The sequence below is a fragment of the Lagopus leucura genome, unplaced genomic scaffold (assembly GCF_019238085.1).
Source record: "Lagopus leucura isolate 7727_CA_CO unplaced genomic scaffold, USGS_WTPT01 Super-Scaffold_100037, whole genome shotgun sequence".
In the NCBI taxonomy this organism is placed as follows: domain Eukaryota; kingdom Metazoa; phylum Chordata; class Aves; order Galliformes; family Phasianidae; genus Lagopus; species Lagopus leucura.
In genome coordinates, this window is record NW_024962286.1 from 1,773,175 (window position 1) to 1,799,931 (window position 26,757).

A 26,757-nucleotide genomic window follows, 5' to 3' on the forward strand; every position below is an offset into this window, starting at 1 on the left:
CCATGGCTGTCACTGGGTATCTCCACCACCAGCTGGATGCACAGCCAGGACTTCCCAAGATACTGATACACTGTGACGGCTCATGGGACTCAGGGCTGGTAATGGGATACAGAAGCCTTCACCTGCAGGTCACTAGTCAGAGTGTGGGGCATCTCCTTGTGCCTGCCAGATGGCTAGCTTTTGTTTCTCACTAAGCTGCATAATGCTGAATCCAGCCCTGGTTGTCACCTTTCAGACAGTTTAGCTGCACTTCCTCGAGCTAAGCTGAAAATGCCTGTAATTAATTTCTGCCGTGACATCGTTAACTAGACGAACCTAGCTTTACAACCTAATTAGCATTTGCCTTTTGCCAGAAAAGCGAATTGATTTTTATTTCACTTTTGCAAATTCTTACAGCACTGGGCTGCAGTGCAAATACTCGAGTCAAGCTGAGCTGTTTCCAATATCAATTATATCTGGCCTTGAACAGAAGTCCATTTAAGTGTCATTTAATAAACGAAGTTTAAAGAATGTGTGGCCCTTGGACATCTGATGGATCAAATTAAGGTTTAGCAATGTGTGGATTTGTGGGAGTGACTTTACTGGTGGTTTTAAGCCCAAGATGAGTGGAGCCAGGCTTCCTTCTAGAGTTTCCACAACATCCGTTATGCCGTGTCTGTGTTCTGCAGGAACAGGAAAATCTGAGGCTGTGGAATGACTCAAATTATAATAATATTTTATTAGATGCTAGCCCGGAGGGGAGGAACCCGGGTTGCAGGGGGGTCTTGTGCCAAAGCAATTCTTCTGCAGGAGTGCTGGTGACTTGCATGGGCTCTGCGTTGCTGTGGAGTGTTGCTCTGCCCAAGTGACACGGGCAGTGTTTATTGTGTGAGCTGTCTTAAAGAAGACAAAGCAAATTAAAACCGTGGGTTCGCACACATCTAAAATATGCATTTTCCTGTTTGCATGCAGGTTTTAATTAAAAACAACTTGTCATGTGTGCTTTCAGATAGCTGTGTGTTACAGACCCTGAATCAAACGGCAAATGGATCTGAGTGCCTGCATTGCTTATCTTCTGGAGCTCACTCCATCTTCCTTCTGATTCCTTGAGGAAAACTGTTTCATCTTTTAATTTTACTGCTTCTAACTTAGTTTTCCAGCAACACGAGGTTCCTGTGGAGGTCAGAATGTACTGACCTCTGCATAAACATGGAAAAAAAGAGGTATTTTTAAGCCCAGAACCTCACACTAACAATATTACTGCTTCAGTTGCAAACATGATTCATTTCAGTCAAGGCTGCTGGAAAAAAACAATAATGGTAGTGTGCTCGGGTTGCAGGGCTAGCAAGCCAATCCATTAGCTGTTCTGAATATGTAAGGTGAAGAATTTGATGCAATCCAATGAGCATGATCAAAGCCAAGGTGGAGAATGCATAGCCATGAAAAGCTGATTTACTTCTTTAACCTTTGCTGCTCGTTTACTTCAGTCTTTTCAAGAGGCTAATTTAAATGTAAGAACCAACAAAACAGCAGCAATTGTTTTGGTGATACGTTATTTTACCAAAAAGTGAGATGAGAAGGAATGATTATTAGGTGAGCTGCTGTGAGAAGAGCATGGTTTTGACTTTGGCACGAGTGATTATTTGTCGTGATAGCGGTCGACTTCATTAAAACACTGTCCACATACCTGGCTTGCTCTGATGGGGAATATTGTTACACAGGACAACAGAAACCTTGTTCAACATGCAGGAGAGTATGCTTAACTCACTTTCATTCTGTTTCTTTTTCCTCTGTACTGCGCATTCATTATGTATCTCCTTGGGAAAAAAAGCAATCCATCCCCCAAGCAGTGCCCTGTTGCATGGAATGTGCTGCTGAATGATGCTGCTATTCAGTTCCAGGCTGAGTTGAGGTCTCCCAGGAGCCCTCTTTTTTCTTTATTGATTTACATTGAGGGTGGTCTCGCTCCATGGCTGTGCATACGAGCTCCGGAATAGGTCATTGAGCTCTTACTTGTGGAAACATGGGTGTGCCATGGACTGAATAGAATTAATGATGGCTTTTAGCTCAAGATACAAGGCTAAGATTATATTCTGCACGTGACCTGCTTAAAATGGGATAAGTGGGTGTCAGGATAAAGATGGGAGCACGCTCTTTGCTTATGAATCAATCCCATCCCTGTACAGCCAGTATTTTCATTGCAGGAACACTTACAGTGGGGTGGTGAATCAAATCAACTCTTTGAAAGGGTAGATAACAGCAGGACAAGGGAAAATGGCTTAAAGTTGAAGGAGGGAAGATTGAGGTTGGATGACAGCGGGAAGTTCTTTGCTATGAGAGTGGTGAGGTGCTGAACAGCTGCCCAGAGAGGCTGTGGATGCCCCATCCATCCCTGGAGGTGTTCAAGGCCAGGATGGGGCCCTGGGCATCCTGGGCTGGTATTAAATGTGGAGGTTGGTGGCCCTGCATGTGGCAGGGGGTTGGAGATTCGTGATCCTTGAGGTCCATGAGAACCCTGGCCATTCTGTGAAATCACTGCTTTGCATTTCAGGATTTGGCCTGAGAAGTGGGTTTATTCGTGCTGTTTTGAATGCAAGCCTGAGTTCCCTTTCTGATGACTATTGGAGACAGATGCACTTACTCAGGCACCCAATGCCTTTTGGCTTTCCCATTAACGCAGTAAAAGCTAATGAGAGAAGTTCACAGTGCTAATGTACTTGCCTGGAACCTTTGAATGACAGCAGGTCAGCTGGGCTTTCAGGCAGAACTGCCTTCAGTTCAGATTTGGAAGTTTTCTCACTAAATATAAACTGAATTCCATCAGGGTTTAAGTGCACACAAAGTAACTGAATTGCTTCAGGAAGAAAGTTTGGTGCTTGGCTTGGGGAAGACTTAAGGAGAGGTGCATATGTAGTGTAAAAGAGCTGCTCAGTGCCTGTGTAGCAGTGCTTGCTCAGCCCCAAATATTTTATCACTGCCTGTTTTAAAAAGGAAATTCAGAAGGAATCCACAAATTTTGTGTTGCTGGGGTCTTTAAAGCTGCAGATCACTGTGTTGACTTCCTGCTTTTGCTTTTTAAGTGGCTTCGTAACACAGAAGAGGAAGACCAGTGTGCATAAATCTGGTGAATCTCTTGTAAAGGAAGTGCAGCAGCTGTTGGAAGTTGATGCAAGAAGTGATACAGAAATTCTCTGAGGGTAGCTATGCCAACCTTGGATGTTTTTTTCCAAAACTTAAATTGCATAAGCAGCTCCATCAGTTGAAACAGCTCAATTCTTCTATGAATGAAGGAAATTCTCATATTCTTCCAAAGTGGATTGGGGTTTTCTTCCCCATTTCATTCCGAAACAAACTGAAGGAGGAAAGAATATATTGCCTGAAATCCTGGAGCAAAGAGAGAGTGAGTGGTTAGAAATCTGACTGCAAAATGGTACTGAATTATAGTACAATATCTTAGTTTAGTAAGTAGATGCTGCAAGGCATTCTCTGCTATTCCTCTAAGATCAGCTACAGCTCATACAGACTAAAAAAGTGTCTGTGCTTATGCACATTTCTGTTACTGAATCATCCAGGGAGGAGTTTAGTTCATCATTACTACAGGGAAATGCAATTCATTGTTTTTAAGATGTAATTAATGTGCCAAGGGTTCCTTCTGGTCACTGAGAGCTTGTGCTGTCCCAGTAAGCAGCGCAGCAACGCCCTCAGCACGGCTGGGATCTCCAGGAGTGGCACTTGTTGGTGTTCTGCATGGAATTTTTGGAATTTTAATAATAAATCCTTAATATTACTTTATGAAAACAGGGGCTTCAGGGGGTAAACGTGGCAAAAAGCCTGCAGCTGTAACAGCACAGGCAGAATCATCCCAGCGACCTCTGAGCACCGCTCAATAACAGCCTGACTTTATTTGGCTGTGTGATTTATTTAATTTAATTTTTTTTTTTTTTGGTCTTGGGCGTGAGAATTCGTGGAGTTCTGTAAGGATTGAATAGAACTTTAGATGGGAATTTGCAGGTTTTTTCTTTTTTTCCTGAGGGGTCTTTAGTTGGTGATCTTGGATCTCAGATTTGTCTTTTGCAGATGGGGACGGTGCTGTCATCCCTGCCTGTTTGGGGTCAGTGGGTTTGGAACAACAAGGCTTAGTGCTCCACATCCCTCTGTGGCATCTGAGTGTTTTGCAGTGATGCTTTAACCAAAGTCCTCCCTCTGCTGTGTTCCTCATTCTTTTCTACCCAAGGGATCCTCTCTTGAAAAAGAGGGCACCCTGAGGAGGGGGGTGAGGGGCTTTGCTGTGATCCTTGGTGCAGGAATACTGATGCCTGTGTTAGGAGATGGATTGGTTTTACACAAGTGTGTGTGCATACATGCACATATTTTATTAACCAGCATGGTAATGGTTGGCCAGCTGCCTGGAAACTGTTCTAAACTGTACCCAGAGAGGGAGTTTGTGAAAAATACATTAGTGCATACGGATGGCGTGTTCTTTTAGCAGCTCTCTGCTTTCCACTCCATTATAAATATTTACCTTGATTCATCAGTCCTCCACAATTGCTTTACTGGCCGTCCTTGGCAAGTAGCTAACATTCAGACTGCGTATATTTAAGCACACTGGACCACACCAGTGGTTAGGTAATTAAATCTGAAATTATTGGAGGCGGGCTGTTAATAGCAAAAGCTGTTCTTAAGAATACCGCGCTCTCCTAATTTTAATCTCATTACCTTCTCTCTCTGTATTTTTTCTCCACAATCAGGTCCCAAGCCTCTGTGAAGATCTCCTCTCTTCTGTTGATCAGCCATTGAAGATTGCACGAGATAAAGTGGTAGGAAAAGACTATCTATTGTGTGACTACAACAGAGATGGAGACTCGTATAGGTGAGTTCCTATCCCAAGAAATGAGCTAACTGGTTTTTTCTGCATCAGAGTATTGAAGTCCCTTCTCCCTCTTATCCTGATCCAAAAAAGGGAAATTTAAATGATATTAAACTGTATTAAACTCATCTTGGTGATAAGCCTGGTACTGTTTCAAACCCTGACAACTGTAGAATGCTTTGCTTTCAGACAACGTGGTTGTATAGCCTCTAATCTGATGACCTTAGCAGCTCAGGTCCCTGTCTGTCCATCTCAGAAACAAGATATGTTTTATCCTAGAAACCCCAGGACTTTGTGTGTTTTCTGTACCAAGATCTGTAGTCATTCACTCAAGCCTAAAATCTGATGTTGTTATCCTGTTAAAGGGCTGACACTAACGGGTTCCTCTTAGGCTTCCTGTAGCACAGCTCTATCTTTGAGGATTGGAACCAATTGGATCTCCAGAACTGTGGTGTGAAATTAAATCATCACTTGTTGCAAGGTTGTAAGATGTTTGGAATGGCTGACAACAGAGAAAAATGATGATTCAGGCAGCAAGTTTAAATAAAAGAATTATTGGTTTGTACAAAGCAGCGTGGACTTGCCAGCTGGGAAAGCTGCTTTCAGTTGTGTTTTCAAGGGGTTGTTCTCATTTTGGATGTGCAATGTCATTAGTTCTCAATGACAATCTTGGCCCCAGCTTTCAGTGAAGGAAAAGAATCCCTTTCTACCAAAATAGCTAACTTATTTTGAGAACTGCAGGCGAAGACAATGAAAATATTTGAACAATATGAGCTTTAGATAATTATAATAAATTTCAAAGTGGAAAGAGCTGTAATAATACGATGAGTATTCAGGATATTGGCAGCCACTTGGAACGCAGTCTCTCCTTTTATGCTTTTCTTCCATACCTTGCCATTAGGATGATTATATTTCAGCAACCAATGCTTAAAGCTATTTGTTTTCCTTCCTCCATTGCCTGCCTTTTGTTAATGTCCGTAGCATCGGTGCCATAGTTCCAAATATTTTGATAAAGAATTACAGAGCTCATCCAGAAGCCTTTTGAGTATTGCATCACCTGGCTTCTGCTCTTTTCTCCTAATGAAGGCTGCTACACCAGGAAGTAATGAACACCATCCATCTTCTGTCCTGAGTTAGCAGCTCAGCTGTTCCACCTCCTCTTCTGGTTCCGATTAGAGGCTTAGATTCTGTGCTCCCTTTCTGGTTTGGTGTAATAGCTTATGTTTGCAGTGCTAACAATTGGAACTGCTTTGCAGTAAGAGTTTAGCTTTCCTTTGCTTCACGGTGGTGATTTATGTTCATTTGGCCAGAAAGTTTCAAGAATTCTGTTCTAAGTTGGAATTCCACAAAATATTTTGATTTTTCTTTGGCTCAGATCATCACTGCAGACACAGGTAAGTTTATGAAGGATTATAACTTAGTTGGTTTCGGTCACAGGAAAGGTACTTAACTGAAAGCACATCTGTCTGTAGATGATTGATACAGGGAACACACTGAGATTCATCTTGCCCTGTTAGTGTGAGGAGCAGACTGCTAATGGATGTGGAGTTTGACAGTGCATCTGAGTTGTGGCCAACTGTAAATGACAGAGAGCTTTTTTTAAGTATATCCTCTATTGCAGTGGGCCCAGAGGTAAGCAAGTCTCTAAGGTGAAGTTTCTGCTCATGTTCTGAAAGGTACGATCCTAACATTGAGATCTTCTCCAGGCCACCACAAGGTGTGTGTGTGCACAGCTCATCCTTTATGGCATGTGCAGGAGGACGGAGCATACCACAGATAATGTATTTCTTGTGGGTCCTTCATGAGATGCTTTCTCCCTGAGGCTGTGATGTGTTTCTAACAGTCTCTTGGGATCTTTGTTAGACTGTTGACATGAGTATCTATCACCAGATGCTCAGAAAAATGGAAAAGGCACTTGTTAAACTGTATTGCAGCATGCTGCAATAACTAATAACAGTTGCCCCTCCCCATTCCCTAGCACTCCATGTTTGATTACTGCATTTGGAAGCCCTTTCTTTAAGGTTAGTTTCATGCTTGCCTCTGAAATTTACTCAGTCTCTTCCCTACTATATCCCTACTCAGATACTTAAAGACTAACAGGGAAGCAGGAGGACTTATTACATCATGAGGTTTCAGAAAAGGTATTTTATTTCTTTGCAGTGAGTAGCCACAATGTATAAATTGTTGGCATTAGAGAATGCTGTTCTTTCTCTGAGGCTTTTGGTTCAAGTGTTCTGGATCAAAGCGATTCTCCCTTCTGGAACTGATTGGCCTCAGCTCTGTTTCACAAAGTAAATTCCTTCCTTCAACAGAAAGCAAAAGCCTTTGAAAACCAGGCAATGTGAACATGTGCATGTGTTGATCCAGTCGGTGCCTGTGTTCAGATAATGCTATTCATACCTCATAAATTCTGAAGTTGTTACTGGGAAGTGGCTCTTGCACTAATGTGATCAATTAGACCCGAATCGAGGAGGAGTGTTTTATACTTTCAAAAGCTTTTGATATTTCCACGCAGGTTTTCAGAACCCCACTCACTGGGTGAGAAGTCACAAGAAGTGCTGCAGTCACCTGCAGAGTGCTGTGTCCCCAGTTACTGCATGCTTTGAACTAAACTTCAGTTTTCTTCTCTTGGAGACTTTACCAATTGCATTTCTTTTAATACAAATCCAAAGATTTGAAGATGTTCTGTGGACAGCTGAGCCTTGTGTGAATTCTGCATGGAAGCCTGGAGCTTCCTCACTGGGAATCGAGCTTTGTAGGCCTTTTTTGAGCAGCTTTACAGTTGGACTGGGTGGCAGCTTTGAGAAAAAACAGGGATGTTTGTCCATTCTGATGACTGATAACCTCACATGTTTCATGGGGGCATCCTTCAAGGAAATTAATATCCTAACTGCTGAGCCACTCGCAGTTGACTCCTTCCTTGTATTAAGGAATGTGATTTTCTTTGTGTTGGCGTGGATCAGACCACAAAGTACATCCTGGAGTCTCTCTTGGATCTTCATATGTCAGTACTTTCACATTTCATCATATTATCACGCTGCTGCTTATGTGATCGGCCTCTTCTGTGTGTATGCTTGCAGGCAATTCTATGAGTGCTCCTGTAATAAGAGGAAGGTTTGGGAGCATATCAAAAGGCAGTGGAATCCACATTGTGAAAGCAGACCCTTTTTTTCTTTTTTTTTCTTCAATATATAGGACTTCAAGGTCTCTGACTTTGTCCGTACATTCCCATTCAAAGTATGTTTGATCACTCCATTAAATGGAATCCTTATGGGGAATTTGGTGCCAACAACACTGAAGCCTGTTAACTGAAACAAAAAACATTCTCTTTTAGGGAAATTAGAGGTCTGACTTTAGAAATTTAAGTGCCCTTGTCCATCTGTCTTTCTTCAAATAGCCTCCATTAAAGCTTTTAAATGCATTGTGAATACTCTTCCACAAAGAAAAAAAAAATTATGGGGTTGTGTTATGAATTTTTTTAGGTGAAGCTGCTTCTGGCTCCAACTATAATGGGTTGAAAATGCTGCGGTCCGCTTGCTAGAAAGACTCAGTTGCTGGCTTTCCCTTCAACACCATTCCAGCAGCCTGCAAAAGAGATCTGAGCAAGGAATCAGAGAATGGCTTGGGTTGGAAGGGATATTCGGTATCATCTAGTTCCATCTCACCTGCTGTGGATGGGATTGCCACCGACTAGATCGTGCCACTGTCTTGTTTCTCTCCATTTTGGATGCAGAAGCTTCCACCTAGTACACCTCTCAGCTTTTTTTGACATTTGCAGTCAACTTAGATAACTTAGTTATCTTTGGGCTGTAAATGCAGTTCTGAGTCTAGCAGTACCTGCACTACAGGCTCAGTAGCTCTTTGTCTTATATATTTGGAAATAAGCATCTGTCTGACTTAAGGAAACAAAGCATGAAGGGGCTGCTGATCTGATCACAAACCAATCAGTGTCAGAAGTGGGAAACTGAAGCTTTTTACAAGCATCTGGTATCACAAGTCTCATTTATCTCAGTCTTGCATCAGTTTCTCTGAGAATCTCCTTTAAATATTTGCAGTTCCATTTTCTTCAAGTTCTTCACTTCACGCAGAGAAATCTCATTGTCAGGTGCCATTTGCAATTTGCACTTCATGTATTTCCACTGTGCCTTTACCATTGGTTCTTTGCTCATCCACCTGGGTCTCTTTGGTGCAGGCTGGCTTTTAGCATGCTGCCCAATGGGTGCAGGTGTCCCATTTGGGAACCTTTTGGGGGATTTTTTTTTTTTTTTTTCAGATCTCTTCTGGATTTCAGTGGACTGTTAGGTAAATAAATGTTAGCTGTCTTCTTCAGAGCAAGTGAGTTTTAAGCAACTATTTTAAAATGAGAACCACCAGCTGAAAAACATTGCCCTGGGTGGATGTGACATGGTGATTTAGCTTTTCCTGATCTCTCACCTATTTGTTCAGATGTGGTCGGGAGGAGAGGGGTGAAGTGCTGTGAAAGCACGAGGGCAGCATGAAGCAGAGCCTGTTCTTTGTGCTTTGCATTAAACACGTCCAAACGAGTTACTTGTCTGAGAAATGAGTAACAAATGGGTAGTGAGGAAAAAGCCCTTACGTATGGACTGCATTAAGACCTAGCGTTAGTCCACTGGAGTATTCTGAAAACTGAGTGGGCAAAAGGTGGAGGTACCTTTTCTTAAACTAGCAGTGATATATGTAGGTTGGTTATCCCCAGGGGAAATGAAGAGGAGAATGCAACTTTGCAGAAAGGGAGTTATAAAAGTCTCAAGCATTAATCTTTTAATACCAAATCTTTCATTAGGAGCACAAAATCTCTTCCACACCTGCAGAAATAGTACAATAAAAACTGCAGCTTTACAGACCCTATTAAACCCTGTGCATTGTTCAAACATTTTCCTACCATTGTGCTAAAAGACAAGTTTATTTGAAAGCAAAATAGTGGAGGAGAATTTGGACCTTAATTGTAGATGGCAAAGTTTAGCTCGAATATTGTCAGATGCCAAACAAGCTGCATAATGTATTTGTATTTGCATGGAAATAATTTTAAATACCTGATGTGTAACAGCTGAGGTTGAACCTTTGAATACTTGAGAAGGAGCAGATGCAAACCCAGGCGTAGTTTTATACATTTATAGCATAAACTCAAAGGATGCTCGCCATTGTTGGACAGGTCAGGCCCACCACTCTGACCTCTCTGAGTTTCCCTGTTGTCTGACTCTGCTTTCCTTGTCTCCTTGGCAGATCACCGTGGAGTAACAAGTATGATCCTCCCCTGGAAGACGGTGCCATGCCATCTGCTCGCCTGCGCAAGCTGGAGGTGGAAGCCAACAATGCCTTTGACCAGTATAGAGACTTGTATGTCAGTTCTACCATACACAGCCCTCTACTTCCTTTGTTTCCTTCAGGAGGCATGCAGTACATATATTGGCCTGAAATGCAGTGCCACTGAGGGTGGCATATGTGTGTATACTGGAGGTGGAAGGGTAGGCAGCAGCTGATCTGCTGGGAACACATCACCTGTGATTTCGTGTTGGGAAAGCACGATCCAATTTGCCAGCTGATGCTAACAGCAGAAGCTGAAGTGCTTTCTTGGCTCTCTCATCTCTTGAATAGATTAATGGCATCTTTGTCCTGAAATGACTTTGTTCTCTTTGATCTCAACTAAGTTCAGTCCTAAAGCATCTGCTTTTTCTGTTCCCTCAAGACTCTCTCCAAATATCTACCTCTATAGCAGAAGCTTGCACATCTTGTCAGATTGCAGGCGTTGATTGTGAAATGTGGCAGTGGTGTGGGGAGTCATGTACTTCTGCAAAGATGATTGTGTTTCAGGCTTTGTCTTGTGAAAGAGATGTGAAGGGAAGGAACTAGTGGAAATGTGTGAGAACAGTGTAATTAGGCTGTATCCTTTCAAAGCTGCAGTTGCAGTTTTTCCAGGTGACTTGTCAATTAAACAGTCTTGCTAAAAGGAGGGAATGCACTTGTCTTGCATTGCATCCACAACTGTCTTCTGTACAGCCTGTGGTCTCCTAAGCAGCAATAGTATGGAAACAGTCATGTTAAATCTAAAAAGCAAAGGTGTGTGGAAAGCAAAAGAAACTTACTCCTTTACCAAAGTTGGGATGCTCTCACGTTGGAGATCCCTAGTGACCATGGAATAGGTGAACAGCATTCATTGCTTCATGTTGCATCCAGGTGGAGATAACTTAGATGTAGTTAATCACGTGTCACTTGAAATTTACACTATTTTAGTGCTAACAAAGGCAGCTTAAAAAGGAAAAAATATTCTTGCTGATTTTCTACTCATTTTAAGATGTTATTTGATGTAAGTGTTGCCTGTCCAGACATAGAGTCTTCTCTTATAGATACCAAATTCTACTTTTCTTGCAATATGTGAAGGTATCCGATCTCTAATAACAGTTGTTATGGGTGTCTGAATCCACTGAAAGATTGCATTTCTGCATATGCAGCAAAGAGAGGTTTGCAGTTTCCCTTCAGGTGCAGAACGGACCCAGACGAGTAGGGGTTTTTGTTCAGTAAGGTGAAAATGAGTAGCTTTCTGGAGCAGAGATTGAGCACAGAATCCCTCTGTGATCACTGACCATGAAGTCACAGCTGGATACAATAACTCCTCTAAAGAAGTTTGCAGAAAGGAAAGCTCAGTACAGCCTGCCCTCGGACTCAGTGAATCTGCTGATCCCTCTCGGCATGGGGTACAATAGTAGCATTAATATACTGTATGGAAGTAAAAAGGAAGATTTTATCAAATTTCATCTTTCAGTTAGCCAGTCCAAGTTTGGCAGGCAATACATTGTGAGAGGGATGCAGGAGGGATTGCTCACAAAAACTTCATTCTTGTGGCATCAGCCAGAAATGACTGAGGCATTATGGCTTGCAGTACAGACTAGATAAGAGCATCAGTCAGCAGAACACACTTTGATGCACGTTAGGATCTCAAAAATGTGTCAGAAAAAGAGGAAAAGGGTGGCTTATGTTTTGCTGAGTGGTGTAAAAACTGTAGTATTTTTGGAAAGAATTTGCAAAGTTAGGGAAACTTAACCCAACCGCTTGAAGGGTTCCTCATGCTTGAAATTGGAAGTGATTTGTGCTTTACCTACAACAGAGGTCTGGATAGAAACGTGCTTTTGTTCTTGTAGCTGGACTCTGCAGTTTCCTTAACAATTGGATTTGGTATTTTGACAGCAAAAGCTTAATTTTTACTTGGAGATTGGAGGGGAAAAAATGAGGTGGTGGTAACAAGTGCCAGCTTTTCACACTTCTGCTGCCAGCAGGTCAGATTGGGAATGGCTGTAACAATTACTGGCATAACAGCTGCTGAAATCATGTGGGAGCCCAAAGCATAGGGAAGCTTATAGTGGGAAGAAGATGGCAATTGCAGTGATGTCATTTCCATGGTCTGCTGGAGCTGGAAACTAATGGTATATCTCCACTGCAAAGGTCTGAGTGCTGTTGATTCAAGGTGTCACTGGCCTTCTGGTTTGGTTCTAGGCATTCATTCACAGGGAACACCAGGCTCCAGTGTGCTTGAACTATATTGTTGAACTATAATGAATGTTTCTGCTAGGAGGTGTTTCAAAGCACTTTGAGGCTTTGTTTCTTAGCCCTGCTGGGCTGACCCACTGTCTCTTGTGCTTGCACTTCTCCAGGCACTCGTGGAAAGACATTGCACTGTATGGGGCTTGTCGTTGATTGTAGGGCTGAAAAAGGAAGATTGTGTGCAGAGGTGAGTTCAGGCTGCCAAAGCAGTTTGTGTTAATTGCACCAGAAGAGCCTTTGCACAAGGAAGCAAAGTTTAAAAACAACAACAAAAGCAAATCCAGCCAACAATCTGCAGCATGCATGGTTGTCTGGCATCAGATGTTAGCCTGCAGGTGGGTGTGAGCAGGTCAGGATGAATGACCTTCACCTCACCTGAGACAAAATACTGACCATAATAAAGGGATAAAGCATTTCCTACCCTGGCCTAAATTAGTGCATTGGAAGCACTTGTTTCTGAGATGTTGCTCTGCATGGTGCTCAGCTTTCAAATGCATCTTAGAGAAGCCATTCCAGTGGGGGAGCGGAAGAGGAGGATGTTTACTTACCAAAGGAAAATAAGTACTTTAGAGAATATGTGCTTTTCCCACTCAGCTCTCAGCACGCAGTCCAAGCTTCCTCTGGATTATCTCCCTTTTTACCTTCATGCACAGTAAGTGATAATATCTCACAGAGTTCATGTTGAGCCTCTTCCAAAACCTCAGCTCGTTTCAGCTTTTCCTCGTGCCGGTTGCATTTGGCCCACATACCATTCCTTTCTAGATTTCTGTTGTAATCAGGTGTGGTTAAGTATCCACCTACATCTCATGAGTCATCAGCATGGATCTGCCATTTCCCAAGGGTTGACACCTGCTGGTGTGGGTGGTTTGAGGAGAGCAGCCTGTGGTGCATTTGTTAACAATCGGTGTGAAATAATCCGTTCATGTTTGTTTGCTGGTGACATACATTTGAGTTTTGCCCCTAAAAGCTTATTGAGCAGCACACGGGGTGACTGCAGTGTGAAAACAACTTTGGAGGAGTCTTGTAGAGTCCCACAAAGTAATTTCAAATCGTGAAAGCTTGAGAAAAGCTTTCCTGGGGTGTGGAAGGTTCAGTGCTTCCTAACCAGTGCTACGTTATTTCCTCTAAACATCGCTTGGCTGCTCACCTTTTATGTCTGGAAATCTCCTTGGGTTGAAGAGGAATCATACTCATTTTTTGCTCTCACAGCAAGTGTATTTCTCAGTTATCAGTTTGACCAAAATGTATGTCAGTTTCCCCCCCGAAAACCCCACCAACTTTAATTTTGATCTCCTGCTGCCAGGTTTAACTCAGACACTGCCTGAAGCTAATGCCCCGGTATGTTTTTGTTCAGCAGGTTATTATTCCCAGATGGAAGCCTAATATCTCATACCATTCAGTGAGGGCTTTGGCTTTCCACTTCCAATATTGTGAAGATAATTTCTTCAAACACATGGTTGTAATTTATTGCCCTTTGCTTGACGTGTGTGTGCGCAATTGATTGAAATCAAAGCATAATGAGGACCAGGGTGGCTGGGTAAATCTATTTTAGATCCTGCATTCTGTTGTTTTGGGTTGGAGATAATCAGTGCTTTAATTAAGTAATCTAATCGCTCTTTGTTGTCTGGAAGGAATCGTTTCTGAAGTGATTAAATAGACCTCCCTGGGGAAGGATGCTGCTGCTCTGGGTGTTTCTACAAACAGGATGATTTTTGGCAACTCCAGACTAGTTTAGTAAGTGTACATACATCTAGAGAGCTGTTCTTACCTCTTCATTTCTTGGGCTAAGTTGAATTTCTTGGTGGTTTTGATTTTTAACAGCTGTGTCCAAAAAAAAGAAAAAAATCCATCCTCATGTTGATCATTCAGCTTCTGTAAATATTGTTATTGATTAAGACTTGGAGTTCCTTCAGCAGGGTAAGCCATGAAGCCTTGAACTTCCGCTTCTGTCTTTGAATAGATGTTGATCCATTTTCAATTTGTTATGTTAGGGCTCTGGATGAGGAATTTAATGGGAGTGGAAGGAGGTCTGGGAGAGGATTGACCTCTAAAATATGTCTTTATTGTGCGTAATCCTCTTGTTATTGAATGTTGGATTGGAGTTGTGTCTGAAGTGGAGTTAAAAACAAGCTGGCACCTCACCTTTTAACTTTCAGAGTACTCCATTTACTCTTCTTGGTGTTTTATGTCACTGAACAGCCTGGGTTCTCTCCTCTTTGGGGATCACAGAAGTGGAGTCATAGGTAGAATAGAGATGTCTCATTTTGGGGCTCTGCGCCATCGTCTCTACCACCAAGCGCCTTTAAGCCCTGGAGCTCTGGGTAGCTTTCCCCTTTTTAGCTGTTCTTCTGGTTTTTTGCATCCTGTTACATGATCTGACTCCGAGATCCTCCAAGTGGATTTCTTTCATCCGAGTTTGAAAATATTTTGTGCTGCTGGCAAGGTTGGTAGCAATTCCTTTATTTACCAAGCTGCTGTGTGTTGACTCCTTTTGCGTATGGAGCGGTGCTGATTCCACCACACTGATGGAAGCAGAGCGGCAGATGGAGGAGGTGCAGCTCACGGCTGAGTTCAGCACAGCCCTGCTTTCAGCTCACCAAGGGACCAGGCAGCTGCACGCTCTCTCTGTAAGCATTCTGTCTGTGTTTAGATGTAAACCTACTTTGCCTAAACTGAAAACCCATGGAAAGCTTTGAAGTGACTTTATTGCCATTAGCTCACTGTTCCTCATTAATGGTTACTAGCCCTTTGTGCTGGCTTTCTCTTGGGCTCCAGAGTCGCTGTGGTTTGCACAGCGAGAGCCATACAGATTGAATCCAGATGCATTTGTTATGCATCCTAGCACTAAGGAAACCTGACTTTCCATCTCACTGCTGGCTGCGCTTTTGCACAATAGGGTGTGACATCAGGATTATGTCATCTGTGAGATTCTTGCCTCCGGGTTAGGCTGATAAGTACAAGATGGAGGCTCGTAAGACAAACCTAAACTGCCAAGATGCTCACTGCTTTAATGTTTGTGTGCTTTTAAAATTAAAGCCGTGTTGTTTTCCCAAGGAAATTGTGTTTAGATGTAAGAGTAAACAGAGCAGCGTTGGGATCCCTTCCTTAGCCTGCCCATAGCCAGCACAAAACTCAAAGTAGCACCAACCCTGAAGTTGTTGTACGTTACAAAGGTTAAGGTGAACTTAGAGGAGGAAAGCATTAAGCACACTGTCATGCTGTGCAATCTAAATTAGTTGCTTTTCATCCAATTTCTTTTTTCTTTGGGTGCCCCGTTTTGGATTATATCTGCACAGGCTGCATTCTTATCTTCTGAATCTGAGATTTTCAGAACAGGAGGAGTTTTTCCCTTGGGTTCCCATGGTTCCCTATGATTACATAAAGCCTCAGCACAAGAGGGGCAGCTTGTGTTAGGAAGCCAGCACTGTCACAAATGAACGGTGTTCAAAGGGTGGAAAATGGAAGACAAATTTAAGAGCAAGCACTAGCCATCTTGCAGTGTATGTGATGGATGCATATTGGAAGGAAGAAGCTGCATGAAATCTCTAGCCTGCTCTGGCTTTGGCACACTTAGTACATGACACACAAGACTTGTGCTGCTGCCTTCTCCCCTCCTACCCATCCAGGAATTGTAGCTGGCAGTGTCTGAAATGTGTCAGACTGGTGGCTGATGAAGCAGTGGGCTGTGCAGAACAGGCTGCTCCAAGGATGGGCACGGGTGAGAGATTTGTGAGCATTTGGTGCTTCCTGGCTGGTAATGAGCCACTTCCCCCTTTGGACTCGGTACAAAATGACCCATTGTCTTGATTATTAGGTGGCTAATGGAGCTGTTTCCAGGTGACTCCTCAAAAGGGATTTGGTCTGTAGTTTCCATCTTCTGAGAGCAGTTGGATGGTAAGGAAGGTGTGAGCAATGCAGGGTTTTGTTTTTTAAATAATGAAAGGTACTAAAAAGCAGAAAACCCAAGGTCCTGGGGATATTTAGCCTTCAGGATCCCATTGGATCCCATTGTTTGGGTACTGTTTTCGCTCCATGCAGAGTTCTTGCACTTCACAACTCTGCTTCACAGTTTGAGTCATCCCACCACGGTCCAGATGTGTGCTTTTAAGTACAACTGGCATTGAAGTTACACATACCTAACAAGATTGGTATGTTTGCTCCAGGGACTGTTGCACCTGTGTATGCTGGAAAGAATGTCAGTAAAATACCTGTGCAGAGTCCACGGGCATAGTTTGGGCTGCGTTCATAAACTGCAGTGAAAAAAACAGCTGCTCTGAATACACAAACATTTTACCTTCCTCTCTGCAAGTATTTAGGTAACATTCTTTACGTGTTACATGGTTGCACCCCTGGGATTGAGAAGGCAGAGGCGAATTCTCAATCATTTATGTGCAGGCCAGCAGGAGAGGTGTTACTTCTGGTAGCAGGCTGGCCTTTTTTAGAGAGTTAGCTTTTGAGCATCGTTACTAGAAAGCTGGACACAGGCAGCAAAATTATTTGGTGTCAGCTGCTGTCCTAAAGACTTTTTCCCCCCTGACTTGAGCTACAAGTCTGCAGGTGATTGGAACAGCCACCTCAACAATGTTTTGGGTTTGGTAGGGAGTGAGCTGCTGGAATTGCCCACTTCATGTTTCTGTTGCTGTTTGTGTTTGAAACAACAGGGTGCAGGCACAGAGGAAGGACTGGGGGGAAGCTGTACCAAGTCACATGGCACCAATGTCATCTGCTTTAATAGGAGGTGAGGTGTCTCCTTCCTCACCTCATCATGTTTTTGGGTTGCTCTGGTTGTGACCCAGTCATTGTCACTGCAGCACAAACATCTGTAGGTGAACCCTTAGTATTTCCCCTTGGGGTAGTTTTTTTTTAAGATAGGTTTCTTGGAAGTCTGAATAGAGACATTTCCCTTTCCATGCTGGACTTCTGCAGTTGGAAGAAGTATCCATACAGCCTTGAGAAAACAAAATATTTTACTTCTTTGCAAGAGCCAGCTTGAAGCACTGCGCCTCTTTTGAAGGTTTGCATGGCCCATCTGAGATCCCAGTAATGGTACTTTGGCATCAGGGTTTTGTTGCTGCAAGAGTCCTAAGCCAGCTACAAAAACCCACCCACAGCCTTTGGCATTCAGTTCCCTACTGGAAAACTCACAAGAGTTTTTATGGATGAATGATTTGGTTCTAGAGTGTAACTGAGAGTCATGGCTTCTTTTTATTGCCGTGTGGTGGAAACTCATTTTCTCAGCATACAGTCCAGTATTCATTTGCAAGGCTTCTGGGAAGCAGAATGCTATCAGGAAGGTTATGGTGTCTTTTCTGATGTGTTCCTTAGTGGCAACGTTAAGAACCTGTCCTGTACTGAGGAATCTGTCAGGTCCCTCTTGAAGTCACAGCTTTGTTCTGGCCACAGCCTCTGTCTGATGGATGCAGCTCAGGTTCCTTAAATTTCCATCCTGCATCTCCACCCGCTGGAACTTCAAACACTTCATAAAGCTCTGGATCACCCTCAGCTTAAATACTTCCCTTTATTCCTGCGTTTGTAAAGTAGGTCAGTCCTAAGTGTGACTTTTTTGTATAAAACAGCTTTTTTTCCAGGAGCTTTGTGGTTGATGAGTAGCGGGTATGAAACTGAAGTGTTTGATCGTGGCTTTAGAGCTAGAATTGATTTTGAGTGAAATGCTACACTGAATTTCACAGAGAAAATAATAGGAGCGGTTATGTTGGGTTTATGGCTCTCAGTCACCTTCTTGGGCAGCCACATAAAAGCTGATTCTACTGGAGATGGAGGAGCACTGGCCGTCCTCAGAGCAGGTGGTGGCATTGGCATGGTGCTTGGCAATGGGGGGATGTGACTGATAGCTAGAAAACAATGTGTTTTGTTGTTCCCTTCATTTTGCTGTAGGTAAAGGAGGATCTGTCCCAGAGAGATGTAGGATTTTAGTAAATAATAATTAGTTTCAATCACCATTAAAGGGGTTTCTTGGAGAGAATCCAACCTTCATGCAGCAATTCCAAGTTTATGAATGTAGGTTTAAATTCCTACCAACCTGTCTGTCATCCCATTTTCTATTATGCAGCAGCCAATTAACCTGTATTACTTCTTAATTTTTCTTGAAGAAAACAGCTTTCAAGGAATGTTTCCCCCCCCAAACATGGCTTCAAATAGTCTTCAGAAGCCTCCCTTCAGTTCATTTACAGCATGAGGAAATGTAGGCTCTACAATGGTCATTTTCTGTAGGTTTTCTCCCCACAAAGGAGGAATGAGTGGAATGGTTCAGGATTGATGAGACACAGAGAAAGCCTTGGGTCGTTTCCATCGCAGCGTGCCTCGGATTCATGATGGTTCAATCACTGCCATTATTGTTGGAGCATCCATATACGATGTTAGAGCAACTTCATTGAAGTAGCACATTAGCATTTAAAGCAATGTTAATGCTATATTTGATTCATTAAATATACACAGGCAAGTTAAAGCACTTCCATGTGTGTGCTGTTAGTTCTGGCGGGGGGTTCTTCAGATGGTTTTATGTGGTTTCAGACAACATTTTAGCACATTCTTAAAATACCCACAAAAGCCTTTATGTAGAATCTCATAAAGGTGAACCACATAAAATTATTCTTTTTTTCCCGTTTCATGTCATTAGGATCAAAGTACAGTAGGTAAGGATGAATTTCCAAAAGCCTTGTTTTGGTCTCTCTCTTAATTAATGTTTCATGCTTGTAGCAAGCTCATAAAGTGGGTAATAGGGAAACTCTCTGTGTACATGGTAATATTCCCAGAGACTTCCAGTTTATTTTGACTGAATTCACTTATTCTTTATATGAATATTTTAAGCAAACTTGCTGTGGAAGTGGGCAGTGCTTTGGGTTCTGTGGCCTTTGGTTCAAGCCCTTCAGTCAAAGGAAGCATCAGAACTCAACATCAGAATCAGAACTTAGCTTGCTGAAGTCCTGAAACTCCTGTTAACTGCATTAACCAAAATCCATTTGTGAATTCCCCAGGGGACATAAAAAGGGTGTTTGTTGGTTTGTTAGGTTCAAATTGCCTGCTGGAAGCCTGGCTTCAGCACACCTGCAGAGCACAGGGCTTTCCTTTAAAGGCAGCGCCTTAACAAATGTCATAGGATGGTGCTGTGTGTTTGTTTCTTCAGTTACACAGTTATGCATGCACACAGTTGTAAAGAATCAGGGCTGTTTTGGTGACTCGGCCTTACAACAGCATGCTAGACTGGCCTGTAAATGCAGATCAAATGTGCAGAGCAGCACAGGTTATTTGCAATGCATTCCTGATGTTTTTTCTCCCAGCTTGTGGAAGGTGGGTTGGTGTTCCTGAATCCACAGCGCTTCAAGCTGATATGCCAAGTCCAGAATGCACCGTAAATCACATCTGAAGTGCCATTGACAACTGCCAGGCTGGTGTTTAGAAAGGAGGGGAGCACGAAGGCAGGAGGCTCCAACTTGTTTTTCATGTTGGCGATGAGCGATGTTTCCATTTCTTGCTGGAGAGGAGAAACGTGCAGCCACTTGCAGATCCTCGTGATCGTCTTGCTTGTGTAGCAAGAAGCAGGAATACAGAGCACCAGTGCTAGAAAGCAGCTGAGTTCTGCAGGTGTCACTGTTTTGTTAGTTCTCTTAGTACGTACCTTGTGCTACCTGAAACGTGAGGTTGAGGTGGTTTAGCTTGTTCTCTGCTGTATCTGAAGCTGGAGTATGATGTGAACCTAAACAACACCCCTTTGTTCCTCAGGACTTTGGTTTTGGTTCAGCTCTGTTTGCAGTCAGTAAGTCAGCCTCACACAGAGTCTTGAGATCCAGCATGAGGCTGCTTACTTGCTCCCTTTTGTCTTAATTAGCAGGCTGCGTTGTAAAGAACTTCCAGACTTGCTCGATAGAGAAAGAGAAGGAGGAAAAAAAAATCAAAAACTGTAAAATAGAGCCTTACTCTCAGCCTGCTTTGTAGCTTGTGCTTTCACCAGCTGTTACAGTTAATTGGAATCAGAGGGATTGTTTTCTCAAGTACTGTAGAAATGTGCAACTTGCTCTGTTTCTCACCAGGCTTTTATTCTCCTTTAGAGAAATACAGTCTTGTTGCAGTTAAAATCTGTGTATTATAAAATCATGTCAACTGCTGTGTTTCTAGGTATCTAACCATTGAGACTGGGCCGTCTTACAATCAAAAAGTCTTTGTTAAGATGTAGAGGTTCTGCTTATTTAAGATGATTATCTGACTCCAGCTTGGATCCTGCTTGCTGTTAACATGCCTATTGGATTGCATCCTGCAGGTATTTCGAAGGTGGAGTCTCCTCTGTCTACCTCTGGGATCTGGATCATGGTTTTGCCGGTGTGATCCTCATTAAGAAAGCTGGAGATGGATCAAAGAAGATTAAGGGATGCTGGGATTCCATCCACGTGGTGGAGGTTCAGGTACAGCCTCTGGGGCAGCTGATATTCCTAAGTGAAAACAAAACCCAGTTAATTCCAGACAATTAACAAGCACAGGTGTTCCACAGAACAATGCAATATTGTGTTCGGGGCTGTAAACTTCTTTCCCCTGTTAATTTTGAAAATTCCCTGAAGCAATTTGGATAGAGATAAGTCAGGGCTGTAATCAAAAGGAATCCCAGAAGAATTGAAGGTATGTTGCTTTCTATACTCGCGATCCTGAGATTATTTTTTTTTTTCTTAAAAAACATAAAGGTTTACAGATAAATATCACTAATTAGGTAATAAAAACGAGGTGACGGGAGGTTAAATTGCTTTAGCAAGATTTGCTTTTGGAGAACTGGGAAAATAGGCACACTTGTGCTTGCTTTTAAGAAACAGGCTGCGCTCTGTAATTGCAGTTACATGCATCTGCCCTTTTACTCATGGAGCTCTATGGCCAGCCACTTTTCAGTTTCTGGAGGGTTTGTCACCTTTTGTGTTTTTCCTTTTTCTTGTCCTCCCTCTTCCAGGAGAAATCCAGCGGTCGTACTGCTCATTACAAGCTGACCTCCACAGTGATGCTGTGGCTGCAGACTAATAAAACTGGTTCTGGTACCATGAACCTTGGCGGGAGCCTTACCAGACAGGTACGTCTGCATACTGCACCAGTGCACACTGCAGACCTGCACGCCCTTCCTGATTTATTTACCCAGTAGCCTCAGTCAGGAGCAAAAAGTTCATTTTGTGAGGTGTTGGATCAGTGCTGTTCTCATGCTGCATGTGCACTCCAGTGAAGAAGTTAAGGCACAAGTGTGTGGTTACCAGGAAGCCCCTTGAATTTGGGTTGATGGCAGTATAGCTTTCAATTAGAAATACAAAGCGTTCAGCAGGAGCTTAGATGTTCATTTAAGTCTTAATTTTGTGTTCAGTATTCCTGAACTCTTATACTTCTGCACGCATTGCATGGACAGATGTTTTTAAGTTTGCCCACACTGTTACCAGAAGATTGCAGTAGGATTATAAAAAAATAAGATGACCTTTTTTGTTCCATCTCTTTTTTTAAAAACCAGCTAGGCCACTGTGGCCAGCCCTGTATTTTGCTTGGACCATACAATTCTTCTGCTCTTAAAGGCTTTAAGTATTTTTTAGTATCCTTCAGTGTTTCACTCCTGCAGTACCAGGACAATGATAAAGAATTACATGTCTTCTAAGCATTTGTTTCTTATTCCAGTGCAAATTGCTTTGGCTTCCTGTTGAGAAAGCTGTTTCTCAGACAGAAGGTGCCAGAATGCTGACTGTTAGGCAGCACTGCTGTCAAAGGCTCTGGCACAGCTGAAGGTGCCTCTGCCCCAGCCACCTGCCAGAGGTTGCTGTCTGTGTACTGCATGAATTGGGGTTGTGGAAGTCAGTGACTCGCAAAGAGTAATAAACTCAGAGGGACAGGAGGCATATTGTGTGGTCATGAGTGACTGGAGAGATTGGCAGTTGCTAAAACTCCTTTATGAGACTTCCCAGAGCAGCCTGTTGCTTTCGATACAAAGGACAATGCAGACTCTGTTAAGCAGCCCGTGGTTTTGTACAGGTTCGAGGCAGGCAAAGGAACAAAGGATCTACGATCACAGAGAGGAACTGAATTGTGTTAGTCTTGCAGACGTGGAAGCTTGCCCTAGATTTTTCTTTCCACCTTGTTGATTTACAGAAGAAGCTGATAGAAAAACAGGAGGTGAAAAAGAGGCATCTGGAGCTGGTTTTTGAGCATTGCATACTCTTTTAAAGTGTTTGCAGTAATTACACTCGAGTTATGGTGACCCAGACAAATATTTAATCACAGGCCTTCCTAATACTTCAAATCACAGCTGTGAAGTGGACGCCAAGGGCTTGACTCTGGCCATGGCCTTATGGTGTGTGAGAGCTATGCCAAGGGAAACAAGGGTCTGTTGAGAATGGGTGTCCTCAGTACACCTTGGCCTGAACTGCTTGGCCTTGTTTAGTTTGACTTTCACTCTCTCAGCTTTGGTGAGGAGATTCATGCTTCTGTCATCATTTTAACAGCAGATCATTTAATTCATATGCGATGCATTAAAGCAGGGGCCTGCTTCCAATGTAAGTAACCATAAAGGAGCCACTGGGGTAATGATGCACTGCTTCTGCACAAACAATGGAAACTTGCGTTGTAGAATTCAGCTCTGGGCTGCAGAGCTGTGCTTTGCAGATGCCACGACGTGCTTCATGGGACAGCAGTTCCAGATTTGCTTTTTGGTGGGCTTTTTATACAGTCTGCAGTGAACTCAGGCACCAACAGTAGGCTGTAGTTATCTTGTTATTGGCTGTTACAGTTTGACAGTATCAGTGAGCTGCTGTTCTAACCATCATGACAAAACACCTTTCTCTATAGTAGATTGTTCATGTTTTTGGTCAACATTTAAGTTACTTGACCACCTTTGATCCTAAAATGCAAATAGCAGATGTCCTTGTGTTTCAGTGGAAGCTTTTGAAGTGTTCACAAGTTTTGTAATATCCTGGCTTATTTGCTGATGGCAGGGAGAACCTTTCAGTGCTTGGAAAAGGAAGTCTGTTGAGAGCCATTACTTTGAAACCAGTTTCACCTCCTAGCTGCAAATCGGGTATTTGTCGAGTGATGACTGGAACGATTCCCTTGGTGGCCAGGAGCAGGCTCATGTAATGCCTCCTAATTCACCACCTCTGGCAGCTTCGAAGAGCTGGGCACAGCTCACATTGAAATGCTATGGGGAGCATTTGCAGCTTCATATGGAAACCCTTGCTCAGTAATTCCCCTTGCTGGTGTGTGCAGATGGCACTCGGTGCAAGCAGTCAGGCAGTCCTGTTTGTTCTGTGAGTGGACAGCACGGTACTGTGGTAGGACTGGATCTGGAAGTAAGAGCTTAAAATATTTTCTGCTCTCGTTTCCTATTGGTGAAGCATTGTTGCAACGCATCAGACACCAGCGTACTGCTTTTTGGTTTTTCTCTTTGTTGATTTTATTGAGACTGTTTGGAAAAATGTGTCTGTGCGTTTCTAGATTATCCTCAGAGTTGTTCCTGGAATCCTCCTGCTTAGGCTCTTCCTAAGTGTTGCAGAGAATTTTTAAGAGTAAAACCTTTTTTTTTGCCTCTCTTTCCCAGATGCTGTGGATCTCAGTATTTTTACAGCTGACTTTGGGCCATTGAAGTTACGCTCTGGCTAGCCAGAAGTCATTTCCCTGCCCTGTGTCTCCTTTAGTGTTGTCTCTGTTTAGAATGGGAAGCTGACTCTACAGCATTTTACATTTGTTAGTAGGCAGAATAAGGAAGGAGAGATGTGAGACACTGAAGAGCTGTCCTGTTTTAGGAGCTCAAACGTCTTTATGTAGCTTCACTTAGCCTGATGTTTTTCTAAATGAGAACTTCAGGCTTTTGCTTTATCCATTCATTATCCATTGCTACTGTCTTGCCCCAAAAGGCAAGAAGAGTCAGATAGAGACCTGCTCCTGCAGTGCTCCCTATGCAGCTTGTGTTCTGGGACGAGCCTGGATGCTGTTCAAGAGAGCATGGAGCTGCTGCACCACAGCCAGGACGGAGGAAGCAGCTCCCAGCTCACATCTGACACTGGCAGGCTTCAGTAAATACAGGGAGCGAGGCTGGAATTTGGATAGGGAAGGAGAACTCGGTGTGTTCTGTGCTGTCTGCGTCAGTGAGGGGCCGCAGATCGGAGTGCTGTACATCTGAGAGGAGAGGACAGGACACACTGCCTTCAGTTTGCAGCAAGGAGTGGTGCTTACAGGGAAATGAAAAATGCCAGCAGCTTTTCAATTGCCTTGCACGCACTCCAATGGCAGCAGGTAGCTCTCACCCCATCCTGATTGGAGCCAGATGCCTGGCAGATGATTCTCTGTCTGACAGACGTTAGGGTCCCATCCTCTGTGTGTGCTGCAATTACTTGTGCTGTTCACCACAGTGCTGCTTCAACCAAGCTTTGTGCTTGCATCAGGCTGCACTTTTATTTCAGTCAGAGCAATCGTGTGGTCCTGTTTCATTTTACGCAGAGTAGATGGAGCCTTCCAGTGTCTGGCAAACAGTCAGATGTGCACTTTGTTGGACAGCTTTCTGCAGTCCCATCCTTAAAAGCAAGGCTAACAGGTGCCTTGCTGAGCTCCTGCTGTGCACAAAGAACCCATCTGTGTTTCCTAAGCCAGGGTGAGCATCGTGAGGAAGTGCCAGTTCACTGAGGAAGATGTTGGCTCCAAACCTGGAGTTTATTTACATCTGGAGGTATGGGAAGAGGAGGTTATAAAGTTGTAGAGGAAGTGAAGCCTGGGATTTCAGATTAAAGCAACGCAGATGTATGTTGATTTTCGTGCTTGAAATACTCTGTAGCAAAGGTGGAATGTTTTGCAGGGCTGGATGAAGGCTGGTCTGCTGCAATATGAGCTTTTCCTGCGCACAGGAAGATGTGCTCTGTGATATATTACTGCTCAATAAAGCACCAGCAGAGACATTCTGCCATTTATCATAATAGGTAAATCCTCTGAGGCTAGTGCTCTGCAATTAGGCAAGTCATATATTTTCATCAAGCTGAGCTTTCATGTAAAGGCCTATCCCACTGACTTCCAGATGTTGAGGCAGAACGGGGTGTTCAGGAGTGTATTTCCAATGGAGGAATCTGTGAGTTGTAGCTGTCAGACTCCTTATGCCGTTTTCCCAATTCCTGGAGGCATTTTGGGGTGCAGAGAATAGCAGAGATGTACTGAGCAGTAATTGTACAGCAAAAGGAAGCTTTCTGCTTTACCTGGCACACTGATTTTACTGATTCACAGAATGCCCAGGGTTGGAAGGGACCTCAAGGATGATGAATCTCCAACCCCCTGCCACAGGCAGGGCCACCAACCTCCCCATTTAATACCAGACCAGGGTTTAGGATGAGAGAGTAGAAGAGATGAGCAAGAACAGACTGGCATGGAGAGCTGGTGTGGTATCACTGGTTTTGCTCATGGTTTAGAAGGTGCAGTTTGGGAAGGGGTGGGGGATGTAGTTTGGTTACACTGATGGGAATAAATGTGCTTGAAGGCCATGAAAAGATGAGGTTAGCTCTTGGCTGATTTCTGCAGCACCGTAAGCTGTGTGGAGCTCACAGCCTTCATTTATCTGCTTAGAGTTTGAAATAAGCGTTGGAGAAAAAGGCCAATTTCTGTTTCATTGATATCCAAATAATTCCACATAATTTCCACCTGGAGACTTCACTCTGCCCACTGCCTGTGGTTTGGGAGCCTTTGGCTCACGTTGGTCTGTGTTTCATTAAGAGGATTTTCACGTCGCTCCGTGGCCAGAGCAGCTGTGGCTGTTTGTCGTCAGTTCTTCTGTGGATGAGTTTCTCTCTTATCTTTCTAGTATTCTTAGATGCTTTCATGATGAACCAGTGTTTATCCAACTTACGTTTCTCATTCAGTCTTAACTCTTCCTCCAAATAACATTTACAGAAAGCCCAAACAGCTGCTGTGTTCCATGCAGGAAACAACCCAAGTGACCAGCCAGCCATCGAGAGCTTAATATGCCCAGAAGAGTGAGTTTCCTTCTGAGTCAGACCTGCAGCAGATGGCTGGGGAAACGAGGCAAGGAAACGAGGCAGCATCTCCCTCGAATGGGAGAGGAGAGACTGGGCCATGGGGATGGGACTTGGCTCCTTCTGGAGCATTAGGGTTTTTGGCTGAGCTCAGTGGCAGATGGGCAGGGACAGTGGGAAGATGAGCTGCTTGTTAACATCAACATAGAGAATGGAATTTCCCCTCTGTGCAAATTAACCCCTTTATTTAAGTGGCTGTAGGCTTTCTGCCTAGGTCCATGCAGTGACAACCAACGGAAGGAACCTTTAAAAGTCCCAACAACTCTGCTGTGTGTATAACAGGCTGCTTACTGACTCTGAACTCCATTAAAACAGCCTCCC

At 43.4% G+C, this 26,757-nt stretch overlaps 1 protein-coding gene across 3 annotated transcripts in view; it reads left to right on the top strand.

Moving 5' to 3' along the window:
- Window positions 1–26,757, top strand: part of CAPZB (capping actin protein of muscle Z-line subunit beta) — a 51,847-nt gene that overhangs the window by 19,307 nt on the left and 5,783 nt on the right. For all 3 annotated transcript variants that reach the window (XM_042883032.1, XM_042883030.1, XM_042883029.1), the window contains exons 3-6: window positions 4,728–4,849; window positions 10,091–10,204; window positions 20,679–20,820; window positions 21,351–21,467. In XM_042883032.1, coding sequence (XP_042738966.1) covers window positions 4,728–4,849; window positions 10,091–10,204; window positions 20,679–20,820; window positions 21,351–21,467 — 495 coding nt within the window. The remainder of the gene's footprint in view (window positions 1–4,727; window positions 4,850–10,090; window positions 10,205–20,678; window positions 20,821–21,350; window positions 21,468–26,757) is intronic.